The following is a 27,426-nucleotide window of genomic DNA, read 5'->3' as shown; positions in this document are numbered from 1 at the left end:
CAATAATTTGTTATTTGGTGGCGCTTCAAAACTAACTTTTTTTGAACAAAAATGATCTATTTTTAATTGAGTATTGCTCTAAACGGTAATAATAAATAAACAAACAAATATTAAGATCGATCATAAAGTAACCAAAAACGCTTTTTCGCGAATAAAAGGCGAAGCAGGGGAAGCAGGGTGAAAAATTAACTTTGGGAAAAGTGAGGTTAGGATTTTCATCTGAATTTTAGTTATTAGATCCCCGGTTTTGTGAAGTTTAACAAAGCATACAAATTTGTATTTCCAATGAAATGTAGTAATTACACCTATCTACTTTCTGCAAGACACCACAAATTTTCCTAAATTAAACCGATAAATCTTTCCGAAATAAGTTTGCGCTTGCGCGAGCATATCGTCTGCTAGTGTTTTAGCGCGCCTAAAAGTTTTCGTAAGCAGACAAAAGTTACAAGAAACGTCAACTGTGCTCAAATATTTACATTTTTTAAGCAACTTCGAAATAAAAATTTTTAGGCACATTCTTTACCAAAATGGAGCTAACTTACTGAGTGAATATATGCAATTATTACAAATTTAGGAATCGATATTCAAAGGTTTGTGAATAAATCTGTTAGATTTTAGTGGTTAGAGAGCGCTTATCTTAGAAATGTGTATAATTTATTTGTGATTGTTATTTAACATGATTTGTTAGTTTGAAATTTATTTTTTTAGATGGATTTCAAAAGCACATTCAATTGCAACGGAAAAGTGAATATAAATGATTGGCAATTAAGGAGTTCAAGTTTAGCTATAAAAGAATTGGAGAACATTAGTTTTCCAAAACGAGATAATTCCTTTTCAGATGTCCAGGTCAAACTTTTTGACTGTCCTGTGCCAGGTGCTACGGCGATTTTAAATCTTAAACACTTTATTAACTGCATGGAGTAAGTATTTTATTGTTCCTTTACTTCTATATTTAAAAAACGTTTTAATTGTTTTTACAGGATGTCTATTTCAGGTACGGTATACCGTAATTAAAAACCCTGGAATTATCAAGGAATTATTATATACCTGGAAAAGCCTGGAAATGTCAGGGAATTTTTTCGAGAGCATACCTATTTTTTTTTTAAATTGCAATATAAAATTGAATAGCAATGATTTTTAATCTTGCAGAAGTAGCTTTATATTAATGTATTTAACTATTTTATTGAAAATTCGTTTTTTTTTTGTTTAAATTAATTTTTATTAACTGAAAATTTAAGTAAAAAGATTGATCGTTTATAAGTTGAAAATTCACGTATTTTGTTGGAAATGTGCGTTTTTTGTTGATAGAGCATTAATTTCCTGGTTGAAAAATCATCTTTTTGCTTAAAAAATTCCAAAGTTTTCAATTTTTCGCTCTCTTTTCTCAAAAATATTTCTTAGTTGAAAATTAACTAATCTTGAAGACTATTAAAAAAAAATTCTTTTTGACTGACTATTTATCCATCCCAACTAAATATTTTGTCATTTTAGTTGAAAATTTATCTTTTTGCTTGAACATTAACTTTTTTCACTCCAAATTTATTTATATCATTTTTTCTAGATAATTGATCTTTTTTAGTATAAATTTCATGTATTTTGTTGAAAACGCATATTTTTTGTTAGAAATTATTCTTCTTGCAATAAATTTAATCTTCTGTGTTGAAAATTAATCTTTTTAATTTAATATTTAACTATTCCAGTCGAGGATTTATCATTTTAGTTGGAAATTCATCAGTATGGTTAAAAATTGGTCTTTTTTAGTTAAAAATTCCTTTCCTTTAGTAGAAAATTAATTTTTTTGGTTGAAAATGCAGCTTTTTTCTTGACCATTCAACAATTTGTTTAATATTTAAATTTAATTTTAATTATCCTGACTCAAATATCTTTCTTAGTTGAAATATTAATTTATATTGAATAGTCATCTTTTTGGGTGAATGTACATGTTTTTTTATTAAAAATTGAAGTATTTTTTGGTTCTAGTATCAACTACTGCATTTTTCGTTCAGAATTAATTTTTTTCGGGATGAAAATCTAATTATTTAGTTGAAATTTAAATTCTGTTCCTGAAAATTAATTTTTTTAGTTGAAGATTCATTATTTCAATTTAAAATTGATCTCTATTGTTGCGAAAGGAGCTATTCTGTTAAAAACTCTATTTTCTGTGACTGAAAAATAATTTTTTTCATTAAAAATTTAACTATTGCGGATGAAAGTTCCATCATTTTATTTAAAACTTCTTTTCTTTAGTTGAAAAGTTGTCTTGTTTGGTAGAAATAAACTTTCATGGTTAAAAATTAATCTTTTTGGTTGAACGTTCATCTTTCTGGTTGAAAATTCAACTATTTTAATTAAAGATTAATCATTTTAGTTGACAATTCATCACTTTGTTTGAAAATGTACCTATTTTTTTACAAATATGTTTTATTTGATTTTCTTTAACTGTTAATTTAACTATTCCATTTTTGGATAAAATTTGTTTTATTTTATTTTTATTTTGAAAATTTATGTATTCTGTTGAAAATTCGTCTTTTTAGCAAAAATTAATCTTCTAGGTTAAAAATGTACCTTTTTGATTGGAAATTCAACTATTCCTGTTGAAGATTCATCATTTTAGCTGAAAATGGATCTTTTTTAGTTCAAAGTTCAACTATTTGTTTCAAATATTGTAGTGTTTTTTCAGTTGCATATTCAACTATTTCGTTAAAAATTCATTTATTTTGTTGAAAAATCTTCTGTTTTGTATATAATATAAATCTTCTTGTTTGATAATTCATCTTTGTGTTTGAAAACTCCAGTTTTCCTGTTAAATACTCATCATTTAGGTTATTATTATTATTACGTGTTTTTATTAAACTTTTACTCGGGCAAACCCGGTTATACATCATAGCCACGGACTAAGTTAAGTGTCTGATGAGATTAGAATGTTATAAGTTAATTCAAATCATTTATACGATGGTTGAAACCTCCTGCGATGATGTTGTAGGTATACAATTACGAGCGGCCATGAGCGTTGGAGGTGACAACAGTCACCTCTGGATGCTTTCCTAGAGCTATTATTATTATTTAATAATTTTTGTTAATAGTTTTTGGTTAGAGTTGGATTTTTATTTGCTCATTTTCCACGGGGCTGTCCCAGTATATATCATCAGTCACGGACGCATATTTTTAATGCAATCAAGTGATCTGATGAGAGCAGTCTGCCCAGACATATTGGACAAAGCCTGGTTTTTACCCCATCATTGATGGACTGGGTTGCAGTCAAGCACACGATGGGGGGACCTATAGCTTAAGGTGGGTTCCGAACCACCAGAACCTCGGTAAAGGTACATTGAAAAATTTCTAGAGGTACCGGCTCAGGGATCGAACCCCGGACCTCTGAGGTGAAGTCCGAGTGTTTAACCAACTATTATTTGGGTTGAGACCGTAACAGCCCCTGACGCTTGGGTGATCCCGTTGGGTCCCATTCATTTTGTCCCTGAGCATGCTCAGTGTTGGCCTGCTAGTAATGTCGACTGGTATCCGCACTACTGCCGATATACTGCTATCGCTTACCATATTTAATCTACAGATCGCCTTTGCAGTCACGGCCTTGATGGTGAGATGGAGGGGCTCCACACCTATTACTGCCCCAGAGCCATCGTGGGTGTCGACTTGGAGGCACCAGTGATGCCTCTCAGAATCAGTCACATCATCCTTTCCAGTTGAGACTTCACAGTAGACAGTTCGGCCCTGCTCCACCAGACCACCGCCGCATAGGTTAGCTTGGGTCGCAGGATCACTTTGTAGATCCACATATGTGTCTCCGGTTTCAAACCTTAGATTTTCCCTGAGGCTCTTCTACAAAGCCAAAGAGTGGCTACTAGCTTCTTCCACATGTTTTCCAGGTGCTCGTTCCAGGACAGCTTTTTATTTATAATGACTCCTAGATATTTGGCTCGTTCTTTGATATCCAGTTGTTGTTTGCCAGTTTCAATGTCCTCGTGGCTCCCCACTTATACCTTCTGGTGAATACGATCGCGTCTGTCTTATTTGTATCGAGCAATAATCTAGTCATCTGCACCACGACTTCACTATCGCATAGCCTATAACGTGGTGGCTCTGACCCGTGAGCAGATGAATCAGTTCATCCACTACCAAACAGCATAGCTGGGGAGCTAAAACACCTCCCTGCGGACATCCCGCGTCAACGGTTCCGCATAAAGTCGTATCACCCTTAGTCATAGTTAGGTTCCTGTTGGCCAACATGTGGCAGGTCCATTCCGCAACTGCAATCGGCAGACCGTTTGTGAACATGGCCGTCCTGACCACCTTTCCAGGAGTGCAGTTAAAAGCTCCTTCGATGTACATAAAGGTTCCAATCGCGAGGCCTTTCTGCTTAAGTTGTCCTTCAATTAGGCTTACTACTCCGCTTAGGGCCGTTTCAATCGAGTGACCAGTCCTATAGGCGTGCTGTTGTTTGTAAAGGCGTCTACTTGACAAAACCTTAACGCGGATATATCTGTCCACGAGTCTTTCCACTGTTTTCATTAGGAAAGATGTAAGGCTAATGGGATGGAAATCCTTCGGTGAAGTATAACCGATCCTGCCTGCTTTATGAACCCAAAGTCACATTAGCTATAGCAAAGTCTCACGATCGACCCTATGATGAACTCACTAGCCCTCTATAAGAAGACTGGATACATTGTCATGCGGACCAAAAGCCTTTTAAGCACTCACGGATTTCAAGGCCGACCTGACCCTGGCTGGGGTAACAATCTCCTTAGCTGGTTACCGCTTTGGGCCAAGTTGGACCACAGGCGTCTTTGATTGCCTCGAAGGTGTCGCTTCGTCTTCTCCAAATCTTGTAAAGCCCGGAAAATGTGCCTTGATCAGGTATGCCAAGGCATCCCTGCCAGGCTCTAATTATCCCCCTCCAGCTTATCAAGTCTAGCCGCCTTTGCACCTTTCTCGATGTCTGTGCAAAAGTTAGTCCAGCTTTCTTGCTTTGCCTTACGTATTGCACTCCTATACTCATCCCTCATCATCGTAAATGAGATCCATAGTTCCTCAGTTTTTGCCAATACTGGCACGTCTGCATCTCTCTCTCTCTCTGATTTCCCTGCGAAGCTCTTCCAGTTTCCCATTCCGCCAGTCTAGCTACCAAGCTTTTCGGACTCTTGAATGTCGACAATTACTTTCATAAGTAGAATTGATGGCTTCCGTGAAAATCTCGACCGTCATCTCCAGGGTATCCACATCTCTGATTGACCTGGACACCTCTGAGAGCGCACTTCTTAGTTCCGTTGAAAACTGATCCCAGTTCGTTTTTCTTGGATTTCTGGCCCATTTAGGGCCAACGAGTACAATTCATTCAAACTCAAAGTCTGTATTAGGAATATCTAAATCAATGGTGATTAGGTATTCGAGTAGGTCATTACCTCTTGTGTTAATGTCCGTACTGCCCCACAAAGTATCGTGGCAGTTAGCATCGCACCCCAGCAAAAGAGGAAGACCCCTTACCTTGCAGTATTCCATGCAGTGTACGTACCTCCACTGGTGAATTGGTATCGCTGTCATATGGAAAGTAAGCCATACCCCTGAATAGCCTTCCTATTCCTTTGAGATCCGTGAATGTCACCAGTATGTCAGCCATTGGAATGGCCATCTTGGGGTCCCCGTAACAAAAACCAGCCCTCTCCCTCTAAACCCCTAATGGTATCTCAAACTAACCAGGGTTTCTGGATTAGCGAGACACCCGTGTGCCTCGCAGACATGCCCCTCTGCGCCTTTGCTGTGATGCAAGTTAATTTGGATAATAGTTAGACCAGGAGTAGTCATTTAGGTCTGCTCCCGATCTCTTTGTACACCGACAGGCTTTGATAGCCGGCAACTTCAAAGTGGACCTGTCCAAAGTGGTAGAAGGGCCTGTTGTTGAGAACCGCAAGAGCCCTCGTCTGAAACTCAGGAATTTGCACAACTAGGAGATGCTTGATTCCTCCCGTTGTGTCCTCTTCTTGAGGTCTATGGTGTCTGACGAGTTTCTAGGACGCTGCCTTAAGTGAGGGGTTGAATCCCTCCAACACACGGAGGACCACAGGCGGGTCTTCCAGTTTACCCGGGAACCACGTCGTAGCCCTCACCATTTTCTGGAGCAACTCAACTCCACCGATCTTAAGAGATGCACCTTCCCAAGGTCTTGTCCCGACCACAACCTTGTGTAGACAAGCTTTAGCCGCTGGGTCTACTGCCACAAATACAAAGATCCCTCCCCTACAGAAGGAGGTCTTGTTTTTTGGTCATTGATCTGGGGACACTCTTTCGGGTTCCCTCAAAGTAGCCTCCCTGAAGAGGTCAAACTGCTCTGTAGTGAGTAGCGAGTCCAGGTATCTCGAGTCCATCACCGCCATCTTCAGGGGGTCAGCCCTCTGAGCATCTGTCAGTCCAGCCCCCGACAACTCCTTGTTCGTCGGCTGCTGGGCCGCCTTGTGCCTTTTCACAGGTTTAGCTCCCACGGTGGGGTGCCGTCTGAGCCCCTTACTCTCTTCTGGGTCTCAGTGCTGGTTATCGGCGTTATGGTCGCCGATGTTCCAGGTACCACAGCTACTATACTAGCCTGATGTGCCTGCCTCTTCAGTCTCCTTGTCAGGGAACCGTTGATGCGTTTCTTCTTTTTGGTGGACTCATTGGCCGCTCACCTTTCCATAGCCTCATTCAGAGAGACCGTCAAACCCTCAGCTCCCGCAAGAGCTGGGGCACAGTCGCCACCTGAGTTTGGCTGGCTGGAGGGGCAGATTTGATTGGATCTCCCCCCTCTGCGACCTCCCTTTCTCCTTCTTCTTTCAATTTTAATTTTGCGTGTTCCATTTTGATACCCACATGTAGCTAGGGAAATAAAAGGTCCGCCCCTGCAGAGCCCCGAAGGCAAGGGTAAGACTAATGACTCGGGGAGGTCGTCCGATGTCCACAAGAGGCCATAAAGACACCTTCATAACCCTCAGGTGCCAAAGTGCCACGGGTTCTTTCGCCCTTCCATCATACTACAATCATGCTCCGAGATTGATAATTAATCTTTTCGGTTGACAATAAAACTACTTGGTTGAAAAATAAACTCTTTTGATCCAAATTCATCACTTTTATTTATTTTTTTTTTTTAATTAATTTTGTTTTACTGAAAATTTAACTATTCAATTTTGGGTTGAGAACTGATCTTTTTTAGTTAAAAATTTTACAATTAAGATGAGAATCATGGATTCTGTTAAAAAGTATATTTTTTTAAATAGCAAATGAATTTTTTTGTTTGAAAATTCAATTATTTGGTTAAAAATTTATCTATTTTGTTGAAAATGCAATATTTTCACTTGAATAGTTAGAAATTCCAAGCGGTTTAAATTGAATTCGACACAGAACCCGCATTAATTTTAACTAAATATGCGCTGAATTTTATGTATAAGAAGATAAAATAGAAATTTGTGTAATAAATAATAATTAATTATTTATAATATTAATAATAATTATTATTATAATTAATAATTAGTCGATTTTGATAATATATTTGAGAATATCTTGTAATATAATTTGTCAAAGCTTTCTAAATCAAACATATTAATTTAATCCTTAATTAACTAAAAAAAACATTAGTTTAAAGAAATGCAAAGTATTTGAATGGCTTCGTGGAAAGAAAAAGTATACCTGGAAAAACCCTCGAATTATCAGGAAAGTTTCTTTCAGGAATCGAGCAGACATCCTGTTTTATTTTGCTGTAGAATGTGATTGATTTTATTTCAAGTATATTCTATTGGCTGATTAACTTTCTTAAATATTATTATTGATCCAATTGCAAAATTTAGTTTTGGTTTCGTATTTGAATAATCTTTCCAGAATGACTCTAAAACAATTCAACCGAAAGGAAAAATACAACTATGCAAATCAATTTACTGCAAAAACCAATGAGACGGATTTTTATTCCCTGAGAAAAAATGTCAGTGAATTTGTTACGTATGTGCGCACATATTTGAATAGGTAAGCCGTACTTTTTATGAAACATTTATTTTAATTGATCATGAAACGTCCATTAATTATGTAAGGGTGATTTTTTTAACTTTTTGACCCCCAACCCCCTATTTTAAGAACTTGTAAGATTTTTATAATCTCCCTCACCTTCTTATGTAAGATTTTATACTTTTTATTTAATATATATTTAAATAGATTTTAAGACATTTTTAGGAATATTAAAAGACTGGAAAGTATTTCAAAGAATTACAAAATTGTTACAGAATTTAACTAGATTTCCATAAACTTTTTGGATTTTTATGAGACATAGAATAATTTGAGAGAGAATCTCAATTTTTTAAGGAATTTACAAGATTTTAAGGTACTTTAAGGAGTTTAGGTTTCTAGAAATTTTACTGAATTTCAAAGGATTTCAAGAGATGCCGAAGGATTTCGACAGATATTGAGGAATTTTAAAGAATTAAGAATAATTTCTCCGGATTCAAGAGATTTTAAGAGGGTTTGAAGGATTATCAGGGATTTTTAAAAACTTTAAAATGATTCACGATATTTCAAAGGATTTCAGATGATTTCATATGATACTGAAGTATTTTTTCGCATTTTTAAGGATATCAGGTAACTTTAATTAGATTTCAAAGATTTCAAGGGATTTAAAGAAATTTTGCAAGATTGCTACGTATTTTAAAGTATTTTAAGAGATTTCGAAGATTTTAAGGGATTTTAACAATTTTCAGAGTTTATAGGGTTTTAACCGATTTGAAGATATTTAAAAATAAGTGACGGTATTTTAAAGGATTTAATGTGAAATCGTAGTATTTTCGCGAATTTTCAATGATAGCAGGGCATTTTAACGGATTTCACGTATTTTAGAAAATCTCGGAAGATCCGAAATGTTTTATGAAATTGCAAGGTGTTAAATCGACTTTTGGAAATCTTAAGGGATTTCCACATTTTAAAGGGATTGAAGGGATTTTAAGAATTTGCACATTTTGTAAAGGATTTTAACTGATTGTAAGAGATTTCAAAATGAGTCACGACAGTTTTTCAGGACAGGATTTTCAAGGATATAAAAGGATTTGAATAAGGTTTTGAAGATTTAGAGGGATTGCAAAGTATTTTCAAGATTTTACAAGATTGTATCAAATTTTAAGATATGTAAAATTTTCCGAATATTATAAAGAATTTTAAGAGGTGTCGAGAAAGCTTAGATTTTGATATATTATAAGGGTATTAAACAAATTCAGATGGATCCCATATCGAGAAAGCTTCAAGGGATTTCAGAGGCTTCAAGGGATCGCATAACGTGTTAAAATATTTCACAGAATTTCAAAGACTTCAACAGTTTTTTAAAGATTTAAGGTGTTGCCACGGATTTTAAAGGATTATGTGGAATTTTGAATATTTCAAGGATTTTTACAGCTTTTAAAGGGCTTTAAGGTGGTCTTCATCCATCCACTCGAGTTTTTTTTTTTAATTCAACCATGAGTTCTCGCTGCATACATGCTGCGATGCGAATGAGTCATACTTTTTTTTAGGTGTTCTTGATTCATTGTGAACTTCTTTATGCTTATTTAACATCACCAATGAAGCAAAATAAATATTGCACTTATTGCAGATCCTACCGATTTAATTCGTCTTGAATCGATGGACAGAACAAATCATGTGTCAGACCCTCAAATTTTTTGCTTCCTTTGACAATAAATTGTTCAAGTTAAAACTTTTTCCAAGAAGAAGAGACGGAAAAGTCATGTTTGTTCTATTTTAGTGGCAATTAAGAATTAAATGAATCTTCACGTGAATTAAAAATTTTAAGGGGGTTACAACATTTTCTAAAGAATTTACAGAATTTCAAGTGATTGCAGGGATTTCTGGCGATTCCACGAATTCCTGTGTAGCATGTATGTATGAAGTATGAAATATTACATAATAAAAAAGAAATTAAACAAATAATTATATGTGTCTAATATAAAAAAAAGGAATTTCAATAGCAAAAACAGATATAAATTAGCATATTCTTTAAGAGTATTTAGAAAGAAGAAACTTATGTAAGAAATTCTTTGGGGACCCCCCCCCCCCCTGCTATCTTCAAGTAAGGATTCCTACGTAATTAATTAATGGACAATCTCTTGGGAAATTTGAAAGAATACAAATTCTGATCCTGCAAAAGGTAATCAGATTTAATTTTTCAGTATTAGGTGGAATAGTCACTCACTAAAGGAAATTAGTAATGAAATTGAAGAAGACTTGGAGGAACTTTTGAGTACAATCCGAAGGTTCTGCAGTCGATTGCATACCATTCCAGACTCAATGTTTCATTATGCCGCCTCTCATCTCGGAAACAAAGTATGTATTTTCATTTGCATAATTCAAAAGACTGATAACTTTGTGAATTTGTCTTCCAATTCCGATGTATATCCAAGGGTTAATTAAGAGAGATTCCAATCGTGTTTGTTAAATATATAAGGGGGAAAATGAAAAAGTTGACAGCATCATGTCCCTGCAATATTACGCGCTTGTATTTTGAGGAAAAATCCGATAATGTCTCTGACTACTTTTTTTCAAATTATTATATTAAATTTATTATTATATTAAATTATCATTATAAATTGTTATATTAATAATTGAAGATGATTCAATATATTTAAATAAGTAAAAATATAGTTACACTTAAAATGTATTTATTTGATCAAAACAACCGATTTAGTAGCCCAAAAAAAGACCGATGTCTTCTGGTAGCCCGGGTTTCTTACAGAATAAACTATTTTTTGGAGGTGTGTTCACGAAGAAAATATTAATAAAAACTTACTTATATTTCTTACCTATAAAGCACTTGACTTTGGCAACATTTTAATTTCATTGTAACATTTTGCAACATGAAAATCATTTGTAAACATATAATCTTGATACATAATACAATAAACATAAACATATGAAACTCATTGATGTTTTGTTGAAATTAAGTTATGTAATTACAATAACTTTCAATGCAAACTTTTGACGCAACTAAATATTATATGCCAACAGGTGCGCGAAAATCAATAAAAGAAGAATTTTATTCTGTTAATTATTTGTTTTATTAATTTTAATGCAATGATTAATAATAGTGAAACTTGCATACTTTATGTAGATCTAATTTTTATTGGGCTTACAAAATATCGTGAATGGCTTATATAAAAAGATTCTCATTAAATCAGGTTGACTGGCGACCTTACGAACCTTGAAAACCTGGAATTCTTCTGGAATGTTTTTTAACTTTGATCTTCTTGCATTTTTTAGTATTTATTATACTCATTTAGTATTTCCATATTTAAAATGTGGTAAATAATATCCAAGTATACTTTTTTTGTGATATTCAACTTACAAATGATAAAAATTAGTTGAAAATTTCTATGATCATTCAGTTTCAGGATTAAAATTTGCGATTGGCTGACCACTCCACTTTCGAGTGTATACTATATTTCTAGATTTCAAAATATTTCCAAGATTGCAAACGATGTCAAAACATTTCACAAAGATTTTAAAAAGATTTAGAAAGATCTAAACCATTTTAGAAAATTTCACAAGATTTTAAATGTTTCACAAAGATTTCACAAAGATTTAAAAGGATTTACGACGCTTTTAAGGATTTCAAAGATTTTACGAGGATTCAAAAGACTTTACAAAGGCATGTACAACAGATTTCAAAGATTTAAAAATAATTTTAAAAGTTTAAACGGTTTCAAAAGACTTCAAAAAGGCTTTAAATATTTCAAAATACTTCAAGAATTTCAAAGATTTCACAAAGGCGTGTTCATCAGATTTCTAATGATTTTTAAAGAGTTCAGAAAGATTTTAAAGGTTTCAAAAGATTTCCAAGGATTTCAAGAGTTTCAAAGATTTTATAAGATTTAGAAATGTTTCAAAATATTTAATTAGGATTTCAAAGATCCAATAGATTTCAGAAAGATTTCAAATATTTCAAGAGATTTTAAAAATTTGAAAATTACACAAAGATTTAAAAGATTTCGTAAAGACGAGTTCATCAGATTTCAAACGATTTCAAAAGATTTCAAAATTTGTTTAAGATTTTAGAATATTTTAATGATTTCAAGGATTTTAAAGAGTTCACAAAGATTTTAGAATGTTTCAAAAGAGATTACAAAGATTCCAATCGATTTCAAAAGTTTCAAAAGTTTCAAGGATTTTAAATATTCTACATTCATTTCAAAGATTTCAAAATATCGCACAAAGATTTCAAAATTAATTGCCTAACATTTGTTAGCTTACAAATTTGAAAGTTCTACATTATTCAGTTGGGTTTAAGCGACAATTTGAAAAATATTATCGAATTCTAAAATAACCTTTAAAATAGCATTTTTACCATTTTTTTAAAAGGTCAATTTCTTAATCATTCCTACTACTGATTGTTTAATAAAATTTAAAAGTACGTCAATTGTTTTCCAACAAAAATGAAATGTTTTATTTTTCTAGGTATATAGCAAACTGTTATTTTCTCAATTTATTTTACAAAAAAGGAAACATGGTTAAACTTTTAAAAAAGAACTTAAATTTAATTCTTAGGCATCGCAAGAGACTTTGATTAAATATAGAAAATTATAATTATAAAGTAGAAGCGTATGTCTTCATCTAGAAATCATTATTTTTACAATTATTACAATTAATATGAATAGAAAAAAATGTTTGATGTTGATCTAAAATATTTTTTTGTTCTATTCAACTTAAAATCGAGTAATTCCAACCTGAATGTGACCCATGATTATAACGTTCTTCTAGTGTACACAACCAGAATTTCATGTATATCACATGCATCTGGAATTAAGGTGGCTCTATGTAATCTTGATTCACGCTCGTAGCACTTCCTGGCAAAATAGTTCCAATGATCGCTGTGAAGAATTAAGTGAAACTCTCGAGTTGGTTATCAATGACCTGGTTTATATGTCCATGAAAATGTTCGCGAGGGTAACTAAAACCAATCTTTTCAAGCTCTAGAAATCATTTATTTATTTTTTAACCAAGCAGTTTGTAGATATGTAGAGAAAAAATATATTTTAATTTCAGATTCCTTTGGCGGATTTGAAAGTAAAAACGCCTTACAGTTGTAGCTGCGTTAGAGAATTGTGGCTAATGATGCAAATTCTCATCGACGATCTTGCGTCGAAAATTAAGACAAAGGTACAATTTAAATTTTATTGCTATGTATAATACTATTGCAATTTCCGAGAACTTTAAAATTAATCAAAATATTATTTCAGACCTTTTGGGGTTACGTCAATTTAATTTTGAACGACGTTTTACTCAAAAACAGGACTGAAGGAAAAGCAGCTTGGCATGCAAATGTAGGAAACAATTTACCAGACTGCAAGAACCCTCAATTGTTTTCCACTTGGTTGATTTTTCACATGACATTATTGTATGGATACAATACGGATGGTGTCTACCTGCAGGCTGGTTCCTCTCGGGTACTTTTACCAACTTTAAATTCAAGATTCAAGATTATAATTAAAATACTTTAAAATGTTTAATTTCAATATTAAATTCTGGCAGATCCGAGAAAATTACGAGCAATTAGAGAAAATTTTGAAAGCCTATGTCAGCAAAGGGGGAAAAGATGGAGAAAGGGATGAAATCGATGAGGAATTGCGAGTTATGATCCCTTTATTGCGAATTATTACAACTGAATGGTGGCAGCCTCGGATCCACATTATTTCATTTTTGTGGGACTGTTTTCACAGAAGACTCGATCAACCATTCCTTTTACAAACTTCTGGGCCTTGGTGCATATCTCTCGAAAAGTATTTATTTCACTAAAATTGAACTTCCTTTTTCAGGATGTCCACTCACTTGGAAAACCTGGAATCACCAGAGAATTTTTATATACGTAGAAAAATCTGGCAATATCAGGGATTTTTTTTTGTCAGGGAATTTTTTCGAGAATAAGCTAACATTTTTTTACTTCGTCATATAAAATTAAATAACAATGTTTCTTCTTTTTATTTGGTTAAAAATTGATATTTTCTGGTCGAGAATCGAACTGTTTTGAAGAAAATTCATATTTTTCATTTTAAAATATAACGATTCGGTTGGAAATTCAACTATTTTGGTATAAAATTTAACTATTTGGTTGCAAATTCAACTGTTGTGAAAAATTCGTCTTTTTAGGTTGAAAATTCAACAATTTGGTTAACGTTTTTTCTCTTTCTTGTCTGAAAAATCTTTCTTGGTAGAAAGTTCGAATTTAATTTGAAAATTCATCCGTTTTAGTAAAAAATTTGATCTTTTTTAGTTAAAAACGCAACGGTTTGGCTAAAAATTAATCTGTTATACTATTTTTTTCGGAAACTCACTCTTTTTGGTTAAAGATTCAAATTCTTAATTGAAAATTCATCCCTTTCATTAAAAATTAAACTATTTTGATGGAAATTTGTATCTTTTTATATGAAAATTAGTTTTTTAACTAAAAATTTTAATTATTACATTTTTTATCGAAATTTTATTTTTTTGAACGAAAATAAAAATGTTTCCTTGAAAAATCGTGTATTTTTATTAGAAATTCTATTTTTGCTTAAGAATTTAACAGTTTGATTCAAATTTCTTCTCTCTTGACTGAAAACCTTTTTTCGTTGAAAATTCGTATTTTTTTGGTTGAATTCAACTCATTTTTTCAATTTAAAATTAAGATCTTTTTGGTTGAAATATCAGCTTATACATTTTTATTAGAAATTTATCACTTTGGTTGAAAATGTATCTTCTTTAGATGGAAATGCATGTATTTTGTTTAAAATTCGACCATTTATGTTGGAAATTCGTCATACTAGTTCAAAATTTATCACTTTGGTTAAAAATTTAACCATTTTGTTGACAATTCTTTTTTATCTTGGCTGATAAATAATTTCTCTAACAGAAAATTTAACGATTTCATTTTTGGTTCAAAGTTTACCTTTTTAGTGGAAAATTCATCCTTTTTGGTAGAACGATAATCTGCTCGGTTAGAAATTAATTTTTTGTTTAAAAATTCAACAGTTTGGTTAAAAAATTTCTCTCTTGAATGGAAAATATTTCTTCGTTGAAAGTTCGTATTTTTTGGTAGAATTCAACTGATTTATATGAAATTAAGATCTTTTTTGGTTCAAATATCAACTATTATATTTTTCGTTAAGCATTAATTTTTTGACTCAAAATTCACCATTTTAATTGAAAATTCTTCTCTTTGGTTGAAAATGTATCCATTCTTTGAAAACTCATTTTTTTGTGGGTTAAAAATAATATTTTTTACTGAAAATTTGTTTATTCCAGTTAAAATGTTAATTATTTTGTTGAAAATTCGTTTTTTTTTTAATTAATGTTTTCAACTGAAAATTTCGTGGACTTCTGGGACAAATTGAAGAATTGTGTAATTATTTTATTAGTAGTGATTTATTTTAAACCATTTGTAAATTAAACATAGTAATGGAATCAACGTTATTTTTTCAAGTGAAAAAACAGCTATTTGTCAGAGCATTTTTTTCCAGGTTTTGAGGAGACACCCTGTTTTTACCTAAAAAGCCCGAAAATATTTGTAATATTAACTTTCACAGGAAAACGCCAGCTGATATTTTAAAACAGACAAGAGAGAGATTGGAAAACGATCTTGAACAGAATAAAGAATCTAGTTATGGAATGTTTCTACGTTTTCTGGGTATGTTAAAGAATTAAGAAAAATTAGTGAATTATGTGCAACATTTCTTTGTATATATTATATACTTCTTATTTCTTATCATTGTAGGAACATTTTTAAGGAAAAACCAGAACGATCTTAAGTACTGGAATCAAATGAAGGGAAGAATATTCTCTAAACTGACAAAAGGCAAAGTCCAAACTTTTTCTGAAGCCGGAATGTACAATTTCATTTCTCTATTTTTAACTCTTGCTGTAACGGTTGATACCGAAAGTGTTGTACGTTTCTAAAAGAAAAATAATTTCTCTGACTTTTGAAATTATATTTAAGTAAGCAATGAAAGACATTTAATTATCTGTTTGACTTTATTCCAGTGTTCTGTGATGCTGGATTTGCTTCCATCTATCTCTGAGAGTATTAACGTCGATGGAAAAAAATGTAACTTAATCTGGAAAGGACAATTGACTGTCTTGCTTTTGTACAAAGAACAGAAAATTAATTTTTCCGGATTATCAGATACTTTCACAGACGTGGTAATTAAGTTTCTGTGGTTTAAAAATAATTTTTGTCCCTTGAAAGTCTCAAATGAACAATTTATTTCCTTCGTAAATTTTTATTTGATCCCGAATTTAGATCAACCTCATAAGTTGTCAAATGGATGAAAATTCTCGGTCGATGATGATTTCTTACGTGGAAGTCTTGAACCTGATTTTGACCTCCAGCGAAAAATTAGATCAGAACGAACACATTCTTATCGGAGGATGGATTGATCGCTACTTTTTAGAATGCCCGAAAATTATGTTAGGAAATTTGACTCAGGTTCTTGTAGACGTTTTTCAAAAATGTGATCGACTCTCAAGAACAGAAACAAATCTAGGTTTGCACTCCATGAATTTTGAGTAAATGAATTACTTCAAATAAATAAAGAAAAATGGATTGTACTGTAATTATTGTAATATTGGTTTTTATAATTCATGTAATATTATTGTCGCATTTGCAGGTGGAGTAAAATTAATGTTGGACGCTTTATGGAGTCACGTAGCTTGTAGAGTTCGTCAACTAGTTTTTGATCCACATTTAATCGGAGATTATTATCAAAATTTGACAAAACTTGCATTAGCTTTTACAATAGAAGCTTTGAAAGATCCGGGGACTGCAAAAAAGCACAAACATTCGGCAGCGAGTCTTTTTCAACATTTTACGTCGATCAATGTCAAAGATGTTAGGTATTTATTCTTTATTCCAGACTCCAAGAAGATAAATTAAATCTCTTTTATTTATTTATTAGAAGATTTTTTCTTTCAAAATGTATTTATTTTATATATTTATTACGTTTCAGACTATTCCGCTCGTATCTTGTACTTATTTTAAATACCGAAAGTGCAGTTCGTGCTTTGAAAGTAGATGTGAAAAACTTTGACCTTATAATCGTTCAGGTCAGTGACTAAAAGTTATTTTTATTTAAAATTTTTCCATGCATATTTTTCATTTTTTTTTCAAAAATATATTTCAGGTTTGGATTAGAAGTTGTATTTTAAGTTACACTTTAGAAGGTACTGAACATAAATATTTGACGAGTTATATTCAGCGTTTGGATGACGTCAAGCAAATTTTTCAAACCCCTTCGGAAATCCTAAAATTGCGGGAATCGAGAGAACCAATCATTGATTTCATTATGGCCCTCGCTACTAAGCGAAATACTTTAAAGGTACGTCTGCCAGTAATGAAAATGATCCCTTGATTAAAAAATAATGAATAGAAAGAATAATATAAAGGAAATATTGTTCTGTTTTAAATTTCCAATATATTAAATTAATTTTAGACTGAGCAAGAGCGATTGCAGTTCGACTCAAAGTATAAAACTTATTTTATCAACATCGACAAGTGGATTCTCGTTCCAATAACAGAAGAAAATATAGGGTCAGATCTCACATTCTGGATTTACAGATGCGTTGGCACTCTGATCATCTGCTGTTCCCCGATGATGTATAATCGCGTAAGTAATTTAACTATGCATTAAGTTTTAAAAAAAAACGATTTTCAATAATATGATTTTAGATTGAACCTTACATCCTTTCAAAAGGCAACCCTTTTACAATACACATTTTGAATTCTTAATTACTTTTAATCATTAATGAGTACATAATTTCAAATGAAAAATAAACAATTTCAGAATCTCTAAATTAAATCTTATACAATTATAAAAATTTTGAAGTACGACACGTGGCCGTTTTAATCGACGAAATATATTCCCGGTTTTTTCCCCGGCTCGCAAACATTTTTCACGGTCAATGAAATTAAAAAAAAATGGAACACTAAACCTACCAAATTTTCCAGTTGAAGTAATAAAAACTGAGCTTTAAATGAAAGCACTCAAAGTGGAACTGTTAAATTTTGAACTTTTAAAATTAAAATTTAAAAGTTTTGTATTCAAATGCTCAATAATTTACGGGTATAAAATTGAAGGTACTAACATTTTTCAATATAAGAAAATATAAATCCACGTTATCATTTTCAATGCTCTTAATTAAAAAATCAATCAATGAACTTTAAAATTTTCAAAATTATATAATTTTAAGGAAAATAAGCTAAACATTACATATTGAAAAATTGAAGAAATTTTAACTGAACATTTCTTAAATTAGAAATTCAATTAGTTTCTTTTTAAAAAATTTAAACATCCTTGAAAAGCTTCATAATCTTGAGAAAGCTAGAAATTGTTTTAAATTGGTTTTAAATTTAGAATTATTTTTGAAATTTTTTCAGAACTTCTAAATATCTGTCCAAATGAATTGAATTCTTTTACAATTTTCAGAAAATCCTGCAAATTTTAGGAAATTTCTTTACAATTTGGATGTATAAATAACAATTGAACATGTATTATTTGTAGGCGAAATTTGAGTAACTTTAAGAGATATGTAGAAGTTTTGAAAAAATTCAAACTGAATGTAAAACTTGAAATGATTGCCTAATACAAAAACAAAAGTAGATTTTCGCAGATTTTAAACAAAAAAATTAGATTCTTTTCAAGAATTGTGAAACGCTTCAAAAGAATAAAAACATTTTCTTAAGATTCATAGGAAAATTAAAATTAACTTTTCATATTGAAAAATTATTTTAAGAGAATATTTCAACAGTTTTTCTAAGATTTACACAAAATTGTCAAAAAAGATTCTAGAATATTTTAAGAAACTTTCTAAAATTTGCATAATAATTTTTTATCTTTTTAAAACTCCTAAATATCTCTTAAAATTACTCAAACTCTTTCTACAAATGTTCATTAGTAAATTATAAATCAAAATTAAAAAATTTCACTTACAAATTAATCATTTTTCAAATATAACATTTGAAATTGTAACGTGCAAGCTTTTCAAAATTTTAACGATTCCAAATTTTATATGTCAAACAATTCAGTTCAAGATTCTTTACTTTTAAATATTTGGTTTCAATTTACTTGTCTTATATAAAAATTCAAATATTGCTAAATATTCAATAATTAATTTTTTTCTTAATAAAAAATTTCAAATTGAATGGGTTAAAAATTAAATATTGTAGACTGAAACAATATTTTTAATTTAATAAAATCCTTTAATTGGGAATATATTATTATGAAGTTATTTTTAAGTTGAAAATAGTTTATAAACTTTCAGTCACACGTTCACATTTGTTTAAAAACTAAGACTTTCAAATTGTAACCGTGTAGGTTTTAACACTAAAATCTGAAAATTCTTAAATTTTGAACCGGTTTAAAATCGCTTTGTCAAATCGTTTTCAAATTAATAAAATTGATTTATTTATTAAATAAAACTGTTTTTATCCAAAATTTTCAACACTAAAGGCTTTTATTTGTCATTTGTTCAAGTATTTAGGAAAGCATTGAAAAAATCTTTAAATTAAAAATGTAAGCTTAGAAATAAAAATTTTTAAAGTAAAAAATTGTGAATTACGCATTGTAAGCTAAATAATAGCATAATTGAAAAACACAACAATTCCACTAATTATTTAAAAACTGTTAAAATCGAACGTGGACCGGTTTTTCTTCAACAAATTTGTAAAATTCCCGGGCAAAAAAAATGCACTGTCATTTCCCGGTTTCCCGGTTCAGTGGCCACCCTGTACTATTTACAATTCATTAAGTAAAACCTTAAAAGTTTCCTAATTTAATCATTTCAAATTTAATTTTTCAAAGTTACTACGAAATTAAAAAAAAAAAAGCATTTCTTAAAAACCCCAAGAATCCAACATTCAATACCATCTTGATTAAAATGAAAAAAAAGGAAGCTTCGTAATGGAAACAATGTCGAAGATGTTTAAATTTGTTTAATTAAACGTTCCTAAATTAAAAATTTTCTAATACAATATTTCGTGTGTGTGTCGATTTTTTGTGAACACAATAACTTGAAGACGGTGGCACATAAATTTATGAAATTCGAAAGACTTCTTTACCACTATTATCTGAAAACTAACCTAAGGATTTTTTAAAATATATACTACTTTATTTTAGCACTTCATTCTTTGGAAAATCGATTTTTATAGTACAAATTTTCTCATTCACATAACTTAAAGTTAATGCTAAAATACAAAATATTCGTTGATTCGACAAAACTCGATTGAATTACATTTATAATATTTGAAAAAAAAAAAAAAATTCAGTCAAATTATTGTCATCAATATAATTTAGAGTTGATGCAAGAATAGAAAAGTCTTCTTGATTCAAACCGAATAGATTGGCCTATATTTTCAAACAATTTTGCATATAACAAAAAAGTTATACAATAATTTAAAAAAGGCATAGCTACATTTAAAAATTTTGCAAAAAATATGATGCATTTTGAAATAAAATAATTCCGTAATAGGTTATATTGATATTTTCTTTAGGAAAATGAAAAATAACAACAGTGTTGCTTCAACATTTATTTCAAACAATTTTTCTAGCTTTAGTTTTTCTATTATTTAAAAAAAAAGTTAATCCCTCACCTATGAGGAAGCAAAATGCTCATGAATGAGAACTATTTCAATATTATAAATACAAACAAAGTGGAAACACCCGAGATTGAATTCAAAGTTATTTTTTTGTTTTTGTTTCTAAGAATTTGTTAGTTACATTTGAATGTAGGACGTTAAAGAGGAGTTTTAATTTTGATCAGGATCTGAGTTTACTTTTTTAAATTTCAAAGGAAGAAATTAAGGTCTACTTATTTATCGAGGTCTAAATATTGAAATAATTATTATAGTGAATTCATTCTGTTTTAGAATCAGCAAAACAATATGCTGAGACTTCTGATCAATAAAGTGGCTTTGCCAGCAGAAAACTCGCCCATCGGTTACGTGAAAAACGTAGCGAAGCGAATTTTCTCGATGATTATCTTGGGAATCGAAAACTTGAGTGTGAAATCCGATATGATTCTTCAGGCGTTAATCAGAGACCTTTTCGAACAATACTTACCGCTTTTAATTACACAATCGAACGCAAATAATTTCAAAGTTTCTGATTCGCTGCTAAAATGTTTCTCCGAAGTGAAGATTGATTTCTGTCGACTTATTTTCGAAAAATTGGCTGATAATTTTATCGTTGTGCCTGCCGAAAATACGACTCACAAACACTGCTTTTTAGTAAGTTATACATAAAAAATATTTTTATTGACTTATTCTAATTTTATAGAAACACTTATTTCGATACCGCAGTTGATTTCAGATTATGAATGGAACAATTTTAAGTAGAAAGAGTTCCACTGAAAGTTCAAAATTAAACAAATTCTCAATTTGTTCTTCGAAAATCATAAATCGTTTCTAATAGATGTAATGAGTTTTGCAAATATTTAATTTCATAGATATTAATTAAAAGGTTTCTTAAATTTACTTAAGGTGATGCTCCTGCTGAAGAATTTATTAAAAGGCGGAAGTGCTTATCCAAAGCACGTGACAGAATTGATAGTTTCAATTTGTTCGTCTAATGTTATTGGTTGTTATATGAAAGTTCACAGCTTACATCCTCATAAGTTGCAAACAATGGATTTTCTGCAAGATGCCCTCGCAAATTTTCACTACAGGCAAAATCCTGTGATAAGGTTCGATCAATTTTGCTGAGTTTTTTTTTAACGAGATAAAACAAAGTTAACTCATTCAAATAACAGCTTCAAATAACTAATCATTTGAATGATTGAATTAGAAATTAACAAATTATTAAAAATTTTTAGTGAGACTCTCCACAACGTAATGTTGAACATCGTTCAAAAATATCTTTCAACAAGTGTGCAAACGTCCTTTGAATTTTTAAACTCTCTAGCCAAAATTGATCTCAAGTTGGTGAAATACTTTTTACCGCAAATTGAACGGAGCGTCGCAGATTACGAAAGAAACAGAAGACAGAACGCAGGGGCTCTTCGGTAATTGATTTATAATGATAATCTCAATTTGCCTAATACGGAGTGTCTCACCGAAGAAGGATTTTAAATTTTAAGCCTTTTGGAAATTTTCTTGTTCCGTATCAAAATTGTAATTCTTTCAGAACGTTCCCGGTTCCAAGTCAAGATCATAATTCTTTTCGCGAATTTCCGTTCTAAGTCAAAATTGAAATAATTCCTTTAAAACATTCTTTCTTTTAATTTTAAAATACAAATATTTACAATTTCCGATAAATACTAATTTACGAGTTTGAATGTACATGTGCGTTCAAGATCTCAAAGGCTAAAGATCTCAAAAGATAAAAAGAATTGCTAACAGCTTTACTTATATTATCACGTATATAATGGAAAAAAAAACAGAATCAGGGGCTAAATTACTGAAATAATATTAATAACTTGATTTGTTTAGGAACATAGAGTACATAATTCTTATTGATTTTTAAATATTCTGCACAATCAAAATAAATTTTAGAGTTAAAACAATTTTTTAACAATAGTCATTCATTTTGAACGATTCTGAAATTGGGTTTAAAATATTTCTTTCTGAAATTTTAAACTTGTAAACTTGGATTATTTTCAAATGAGAGAAGTTTGTAATTTACATTAATTTTCAATTTCAAGAAATTTTATTTTACATCTTATAAACTCGAATTTACTCAACAATTAAGGCTTTCAGTTAAAGACTATATAATTTAAATATGAAATTATTTATATTTTAATAATTCAGACTTCAGAGCCTAAAATGTTGTCGAATCAGGGACAATAGGGTGATTTTTCACGAAAATAGGGGAATGAATTCTTTTAAATAAAATTAGTATGGCTACAATATTAAATTTAATATGAAACCTTTAAATTCCTAAGATTTTTAGTCGAAACACATTGCATGTTCAACAAACTAAAGTTGAATTTTAAACCAAAAGAGACGAATTTTCAACGAATAGATCGTTTTCCAACAGGAAAAATAAATAGTTAACCAAATAGATTTCAACAAAAAAAATTAAAAATCAGTTGCATTTACTTACAACTACTTACAAATTTTCAATAAAATAGATTAATTTTAACCAAATGGTTGAATTTTCATGCTAAAAATACAAATTTGGTATAAAACAGTTAAATTTTCAACAGAAAAGTCACTATTTTAACCAATCAATATGAATTTTCAACTAAAAAAGATGACTTTTCTACCATAAAAGAGCAATTTTCCATCCATGGGGATGAATTTTATATCCAAAATTTTCTGTCAAAAATGAATTTTTAACAAAATAAATAAATTTGCAACTAAACAATTGAACTGTTAAGGCTTGAAAATTTAGAATAATTAAATTTGGGAATACGAACTAACGAAATTAGAAACTGTTCAATTTCAAACGCTATTAATTAACAATTTTCTAAGTAGAAAACTTTAATGAGTAATTATTTAATTGTTAATGTTGCCAATTTAGAATGGTGCAGTTTTTTTAGTTTTGAATTTCAATTTTAAAAGTTTCATTAAATCAGTATGATTAAAATTGAAACTAAGTATAGTGAAATTCTGAGGAAAAACAGAAAAAAGTATATTAATTGCATTTTTCTTTAGAAAGTCGCATTATTTAAAAAAAATCTAAAAATTCACACGATCCGTTGTCTGGTTTCATGATTGACGAAACTGAAAATAATAAAATGTTAAAATGCTTTGAACATTTCCCGAGGTTTTCACGGTAAACAAAATTCCCGACCTATTTCTGGTTAGGTAGACACCCTGTAATGTAACATAATATAAAATACTTTTATCTTATCTTATTTTTAAAAATTATTTACAGATACTCACTAAGTCAACTTCAAGAAAAGGTGGACAAATTGAGCCTAAAGAATCAAGATCAAGTAATTTAATACACAAGTTACAATTCAGATACACTTTTATATTTTATTCTTTTTATTTAATATAGATTTTGTATTTATTTTATTAGTTTATTATTATTATTATTATTATTAATATTATCCGTTTGGTGTGTTAATACTAGGTAGCACAATATTGACTCACATGAGATGAAAAAATTTGCTACCCTTACTTCCGGTGCGAATGTCGTGATCGGTGATGTTTCACAGCAGTCGGCACAGCCGTGGAAGGTGACTGTCATCCAATCAATTCAAAATGAGATACGGCGTTGCGAACTGCATTCCGTAAAGATGGATCAATGCCACCGGACAGCAACGACTCCAGCTTTTCTACGTAGCTGTCTATGTTTTGTGGAGTTGCTGCCTCATGTGTACCTTAAACAGTATTAAAATTTTCTATTAATTTCAATTGGAAACTAGAAAATGTCTAGAGTAAAACCCAATTCAGCAAAATCAATACCTTGGAGAGGTATAGTCGCAAAACATCCCGTTAATTGAGACCGGAGATTATCCAAATGTCTTTGCAAAGCTTGATTTGAGGAGCGTTGCTGATTCGTTTCGGATTCCAAACGATTTACAGCGGCATGTAAACTATCTACATGTCTCTGCAGAACCGCATTTTGTCCTTCGTAATCAGCCGTAGCTTTTCTCAATTGCCTTAATTCTGCCTCACAAGCTAGAAGAAAATCGTAATGATATTAAGCATCTCTTTAAAACTTTTGGATTCCTTCTAGAAATGTAATGATTAAATTCAATTTTATCATTCATGCAATAATAAATAATGCACTCTGTACCTTTATTATGATCCAAGAATTCTTCAGTGAAAATTGGAATGTCAAATCCTGAAAAATCGTCCTTTTCTGGTGGAACATCCTAAAATGAAACCAAATATAGCATAAATGTTGATTACTTCTTTAAAATTATGTAATAAAATATTAAACTGAAAAAAAAAAATTAATATTAAGAATTTCAAATTCAAGCCTTAAAAATGAATTATTTAATGTTAATAGAGTATCTAGCGATCCGGAGAAACCGGGAATTTTGTGCACCTTAAAAAATACGGGAAAATGGCGGCAATTGGTAAAAAGATCTGGGACATCTGAGCATAAATTTAAATAAAATTTGTTTTTCAGCGTAAAATTTTTTATTATTAAATTATGCAACTTAGGGTAGAAGCGTGTGTCGAGTTGAACGTCGTAAATTTATTACCAGTCAGTCAGAAGCAAGGATGACTTTAAAATTTACTAACTACAACATGGCGCAGGCAATACATGTCTACTGATGATTGCATAAAAATCAAACTCACAAATTTCTTGTGCTGTTTTTTTATAATTTCATTGATGAGTAATTTGTTATTTATACACATGACATTTGGGAAAATATTTTTTTTATTGTAAATTTCCGATCGTATTCTGGTGCATTTCCCGATTAAAAATTTGTTTTCCTTCAAATTTTACTTTTTACTCATGTTAGTAATTTGTTTACTATTTTTAAACATCACATATGAGGTGGACATTTTTTCAGCGAGTATTTAATATCAAATTTTTCTTCAATACTTCAAGAACAATAACAAGAAACAAATATTAAATGAAATAATGATAATTTAATAGTAAAATTAACTTTTTTCGTGACACTTCTTCAAATATACCATACCGGCACTACTGCAATTTTGGTAGTTGCATAAAATTATCAAATTCTGGTACTTAAACAAATTACTTTTCTTGTGGGATTAAACATATACACATATCTGCGCCCAATGATTTTTTTTCCTGAGATGCTATCAAGATCTGAACTTGGAAATAATTCGTAATGATTCAAAATTGTAAAATTGTTTATAAATTCATGGTTTAAGTATGTTTTTGAATTTTTACCATTTATTTCATTTGAATACAGATCTTGGAAAAAACCAAGGAAAAATCAGCACAATTTTGGTATCTTATATGCCATCAGACGTTCGTCTTGCCTTGTTTTAAATTTTATTTTAGAAGTTATAAATGTTTCATTTTTCTGATACACATGATACAAACTTTTCTAGTATTTTCAAATACTTTTTTAATTAATATTAATAGGGTGCGGAACCCGGAAAAATGTTAAATTCGATCCGGGAATTCTAGGAATTTGAAATATATATATATATATATATAATCAAATAATAAATAAATTCCAACAGACACCTTTATACTAAAGCGAAACCTACATTTTGTTCCAGAGATACTTCAGATCCATTTCTTTCTTTTTTGCTCTCATTTAGCTTCTCCGTTTGTTTCTCGTTGAATAGACGATACGCTTCCGTCTGTTTATAATCGATGATTTCCCTGTTATAACGTTCTTTGTCCTGCTCCGCCGCATCCAAATATTGCTGTAAAAAGTTGATATATTAATTTTTTTATTTTGATTTTGTGTGAAAACTTGAATTACTACTTTATTAAACTTTTAATTCAAGTCAAATAAGGGAAAAGTTAAAAACTTATAAACCTGTTTTTGATCCGCTGGTAAATTGCTCCATTCAGAGGCCAAGAGTTTCGTAATTTCTGCAAATGGCATTGCTGGATTTTCAGCCCTCACTTTTTCCCTTCGGTCATTTAAGAACCTGAATATTAAATCGTTAATATTAATATAAATTAGACTTCTTATTTTAAGGAAATACAGTTGAAATACAATATTGGGAACAAATAATTTTACCTAAAGTAACCGGTTAGGGGTATTTTAGGAGCAGTTGCGTCTCTGACAGGCTTTTTACGTTTTTTGGGCCTGTTGGCAGGAGCTGTGGGAGTTGTTCCTGCAGTTGTTGTGGGAGTTGCCTTTTTGCTTCCACCTTCAGATGTAGCATCCTGTGCTTTTTCTTCTATAGTCAGGGGCGATTTACCTTTAGTGCAAAAATAACTCACTTCTTATACTAACTCAGAATCATTCTGCATAATTAACTTTCATCATGAAATTGTTCGATATATTAGTAGAAAAATTATATTTTTACCAAACTTCTATGAAGGGGAAAATTGGGAAAATATGTTTTTTTCTTGCGCTGTATAAAATTAAGTAATTACTTGGTGGATCTTCTGTTCCTCCGTTAAAAGCTGGATGATCAATTACTCCGTTGCTCTCAGCAACATTATTGTTAGTTGGTGCACTTTCACTCATTTTGTTTTGCAATTGCTATTTTGGAGCGACAGTTATTAACGTACAAAATTAAGTATTGATTAATAAACTTTCACTATAACTACGGTAATTATATTCTTATAACGAAATTTCGATAACTTTTTAGAAGAGTCAGGAGAAGAGTGAAACAAAAACAATTGCCCAGTCCCTAATTTTTAGGTTATGTTGCGAAAATGATGAAAAGTCTTCATTTCATCAACAATTTTGCTTCGAATTTTCAAAAGGACGCCTGAGAATATACAATTTCGAATGATTAGATCGAACAAGAAGGTTTTTGCATCTGAAAAACACTAAAATATACAAAAAACACCAAAACACTACCGCAACACATATACATGATCGACAGCA

At 30.8% G+C, this 27,426-nt stretch overlaps 2 protein-coding genes across 4 annotated transcripts; one reads left to right on the top strand and one right to left on the bottom strand.

The window, feature by feature from the left end:
* Positions 1 to 46: 46 nt before the first annotated feature.
* LOC117178099 (protein MMS22-like) lies at positions 47 to 24,183 on the top strand. Of its 2 annotated transcripts, XM_033369340.1 has the most exons (22): positions 47 to 205; positions 511 to 590; positions 709 to 920; positions 7,858 to 7,998; positions 10,179 to 10,332; positions 12,763 to 12,948; positions 13,048 to 13,161; positions 13,242 to 13,448; positions 13,534 to 13,781; positions 15,564 to 15,664; positions 15,752 to 15,921; positions 16,018 to 16,176; positions 16,277 to 16,520; positions 16,644 to 16,869; positions 16,983 to 17,079; positions 17,157 to 17,351; positions 17,466 to 17,639; positions 20,897 to 21,256; positions 21,509 to 21,711; positions 21,841 to 22,029; positions 23,847 to 23,907; positions 24,048 to 24,183. In XM_033369340.1, the coding sequence occupies exons 3-22, from the start codon at positions 709 to 711 to the stop codon at positions 24,060 to 24,062; spliced, it is 3,456 nt and encodes a 1,151-aa protein (XP_033225231.1). In that variant the 5' UTR covers positions 47 to 205; positions 511 to 590; the 3' UTR covers positions 24,063 to 24,183. The 2 variants fall into 2 exon arrangements, with proteins under 2 accessions (XP_033225231.1, XP_033225230.1); XM_033369339.1 differs by lacking the exon at positions 47 to 205 and having other exon boundaries at positions 429 to 590.
* LOC117178100 (high mobility group protein 20A) lies at positions 23,980 to 27,426 on the bottom strand. 2 transcript variants are annotated; one of them, XM_033369341.1, is made up of 7 exons: positions 26,967 to 27,426; positions 26,605 to 26,788; positions 26,398 to 26,512; positions 26,120 to 26,281; positions 24,717 to 24,795; positions 24,383 to 24,598; positions 23,980 to 24,297 (listed from the first exon to the last, which is right to left on the bottom strand). In XM_033369341.1, exons 1-7 carry the CDS (start codon positions 27,058 to 27,060, stop codon positions 24,161 to 24,163), a joined length of 987 nt encoding a protein of 328 aa, XP_033225232.1. In that variant the 5' UTR covers positions 27,061 to 27,426; the 3' UTR covers positions 23,980 to 24,160. The 2 variants fall into 2 exon arrangements, with proteins under 2 accessions (XP_033225232.1, XP_033225233.1); XM_033369342.1 differs by having other exon boundaries at positions 26,605 to 26,767.

This window comes from Belonocnema kinseyi, chromosome 8 (assembly GCF_010883055.1).
Source record: "Belonocnema kinseyi isolate 2016_QV_RU_SX_M_011 chromosome 8, B_treatae_v1, whole genome shotgun sequence".
Lineage (NCBI taxonomy): Eukaryota > Metazoa > Arthropoda > Insecta > Hymenoptera > Cynipidae > Belonocnema > Belonocnema kinseyi.
This window is presented reverse-complemented; position numbering and strand designations above follow the sequence as displayed.

What these genes read in the sequence shown, in the direction of transcription:
- LOC117178099 (XM_033369340.1), top strand. Translation starts at nt 709, where the DNA reads ATGGATTTCAAAAGCACATTCAATTGCAACGGAAAAGTGAATATAAAT. An exon ending in CCATGAAAATGTTCGCGAGG is followed by an intron (nt 12,949 to 13,047) that starts GTAACTAAAACC and finishes TTTTAATTTCAG; the next exon opens with ATTCCTTTGGCGGATTTGAA. An exon ending in CTAAGCGAAATACTTTAAAG is followed by an intron (nt 17,352 to 17,465) that starts GTACGTCTGCCA and finishes AATTAATTTTAG; the next exon opens with ACTGAGCAAGAGCGATTGCA.
- LOC117178100 (XM_033369341.1), bottom strand. Translation starts at nt 27,060, where the DNA reads ATGAGTGAAAGTGCACCAACTAACAATAATGTTGCTGAGAGCAACGGA. An exon ending in ATTCTTGGATCATAATAAAG is followed by an intron (nt 24,599 to 24,716) that starts GTACAGAGTGCA and finishes ATTTTCTTCTAG; the next exon opens with CTTGTGAGGCAGAATTAAGG. An exon ending in TGCGACTATACCTCTCCAAG is followed by an intron (nt 24,298 to 24,382) that starts GTATTGATTTTG and finishes ATACTGTTTAAG; the next exon opens with GTACACATGAGGCAGCAACT.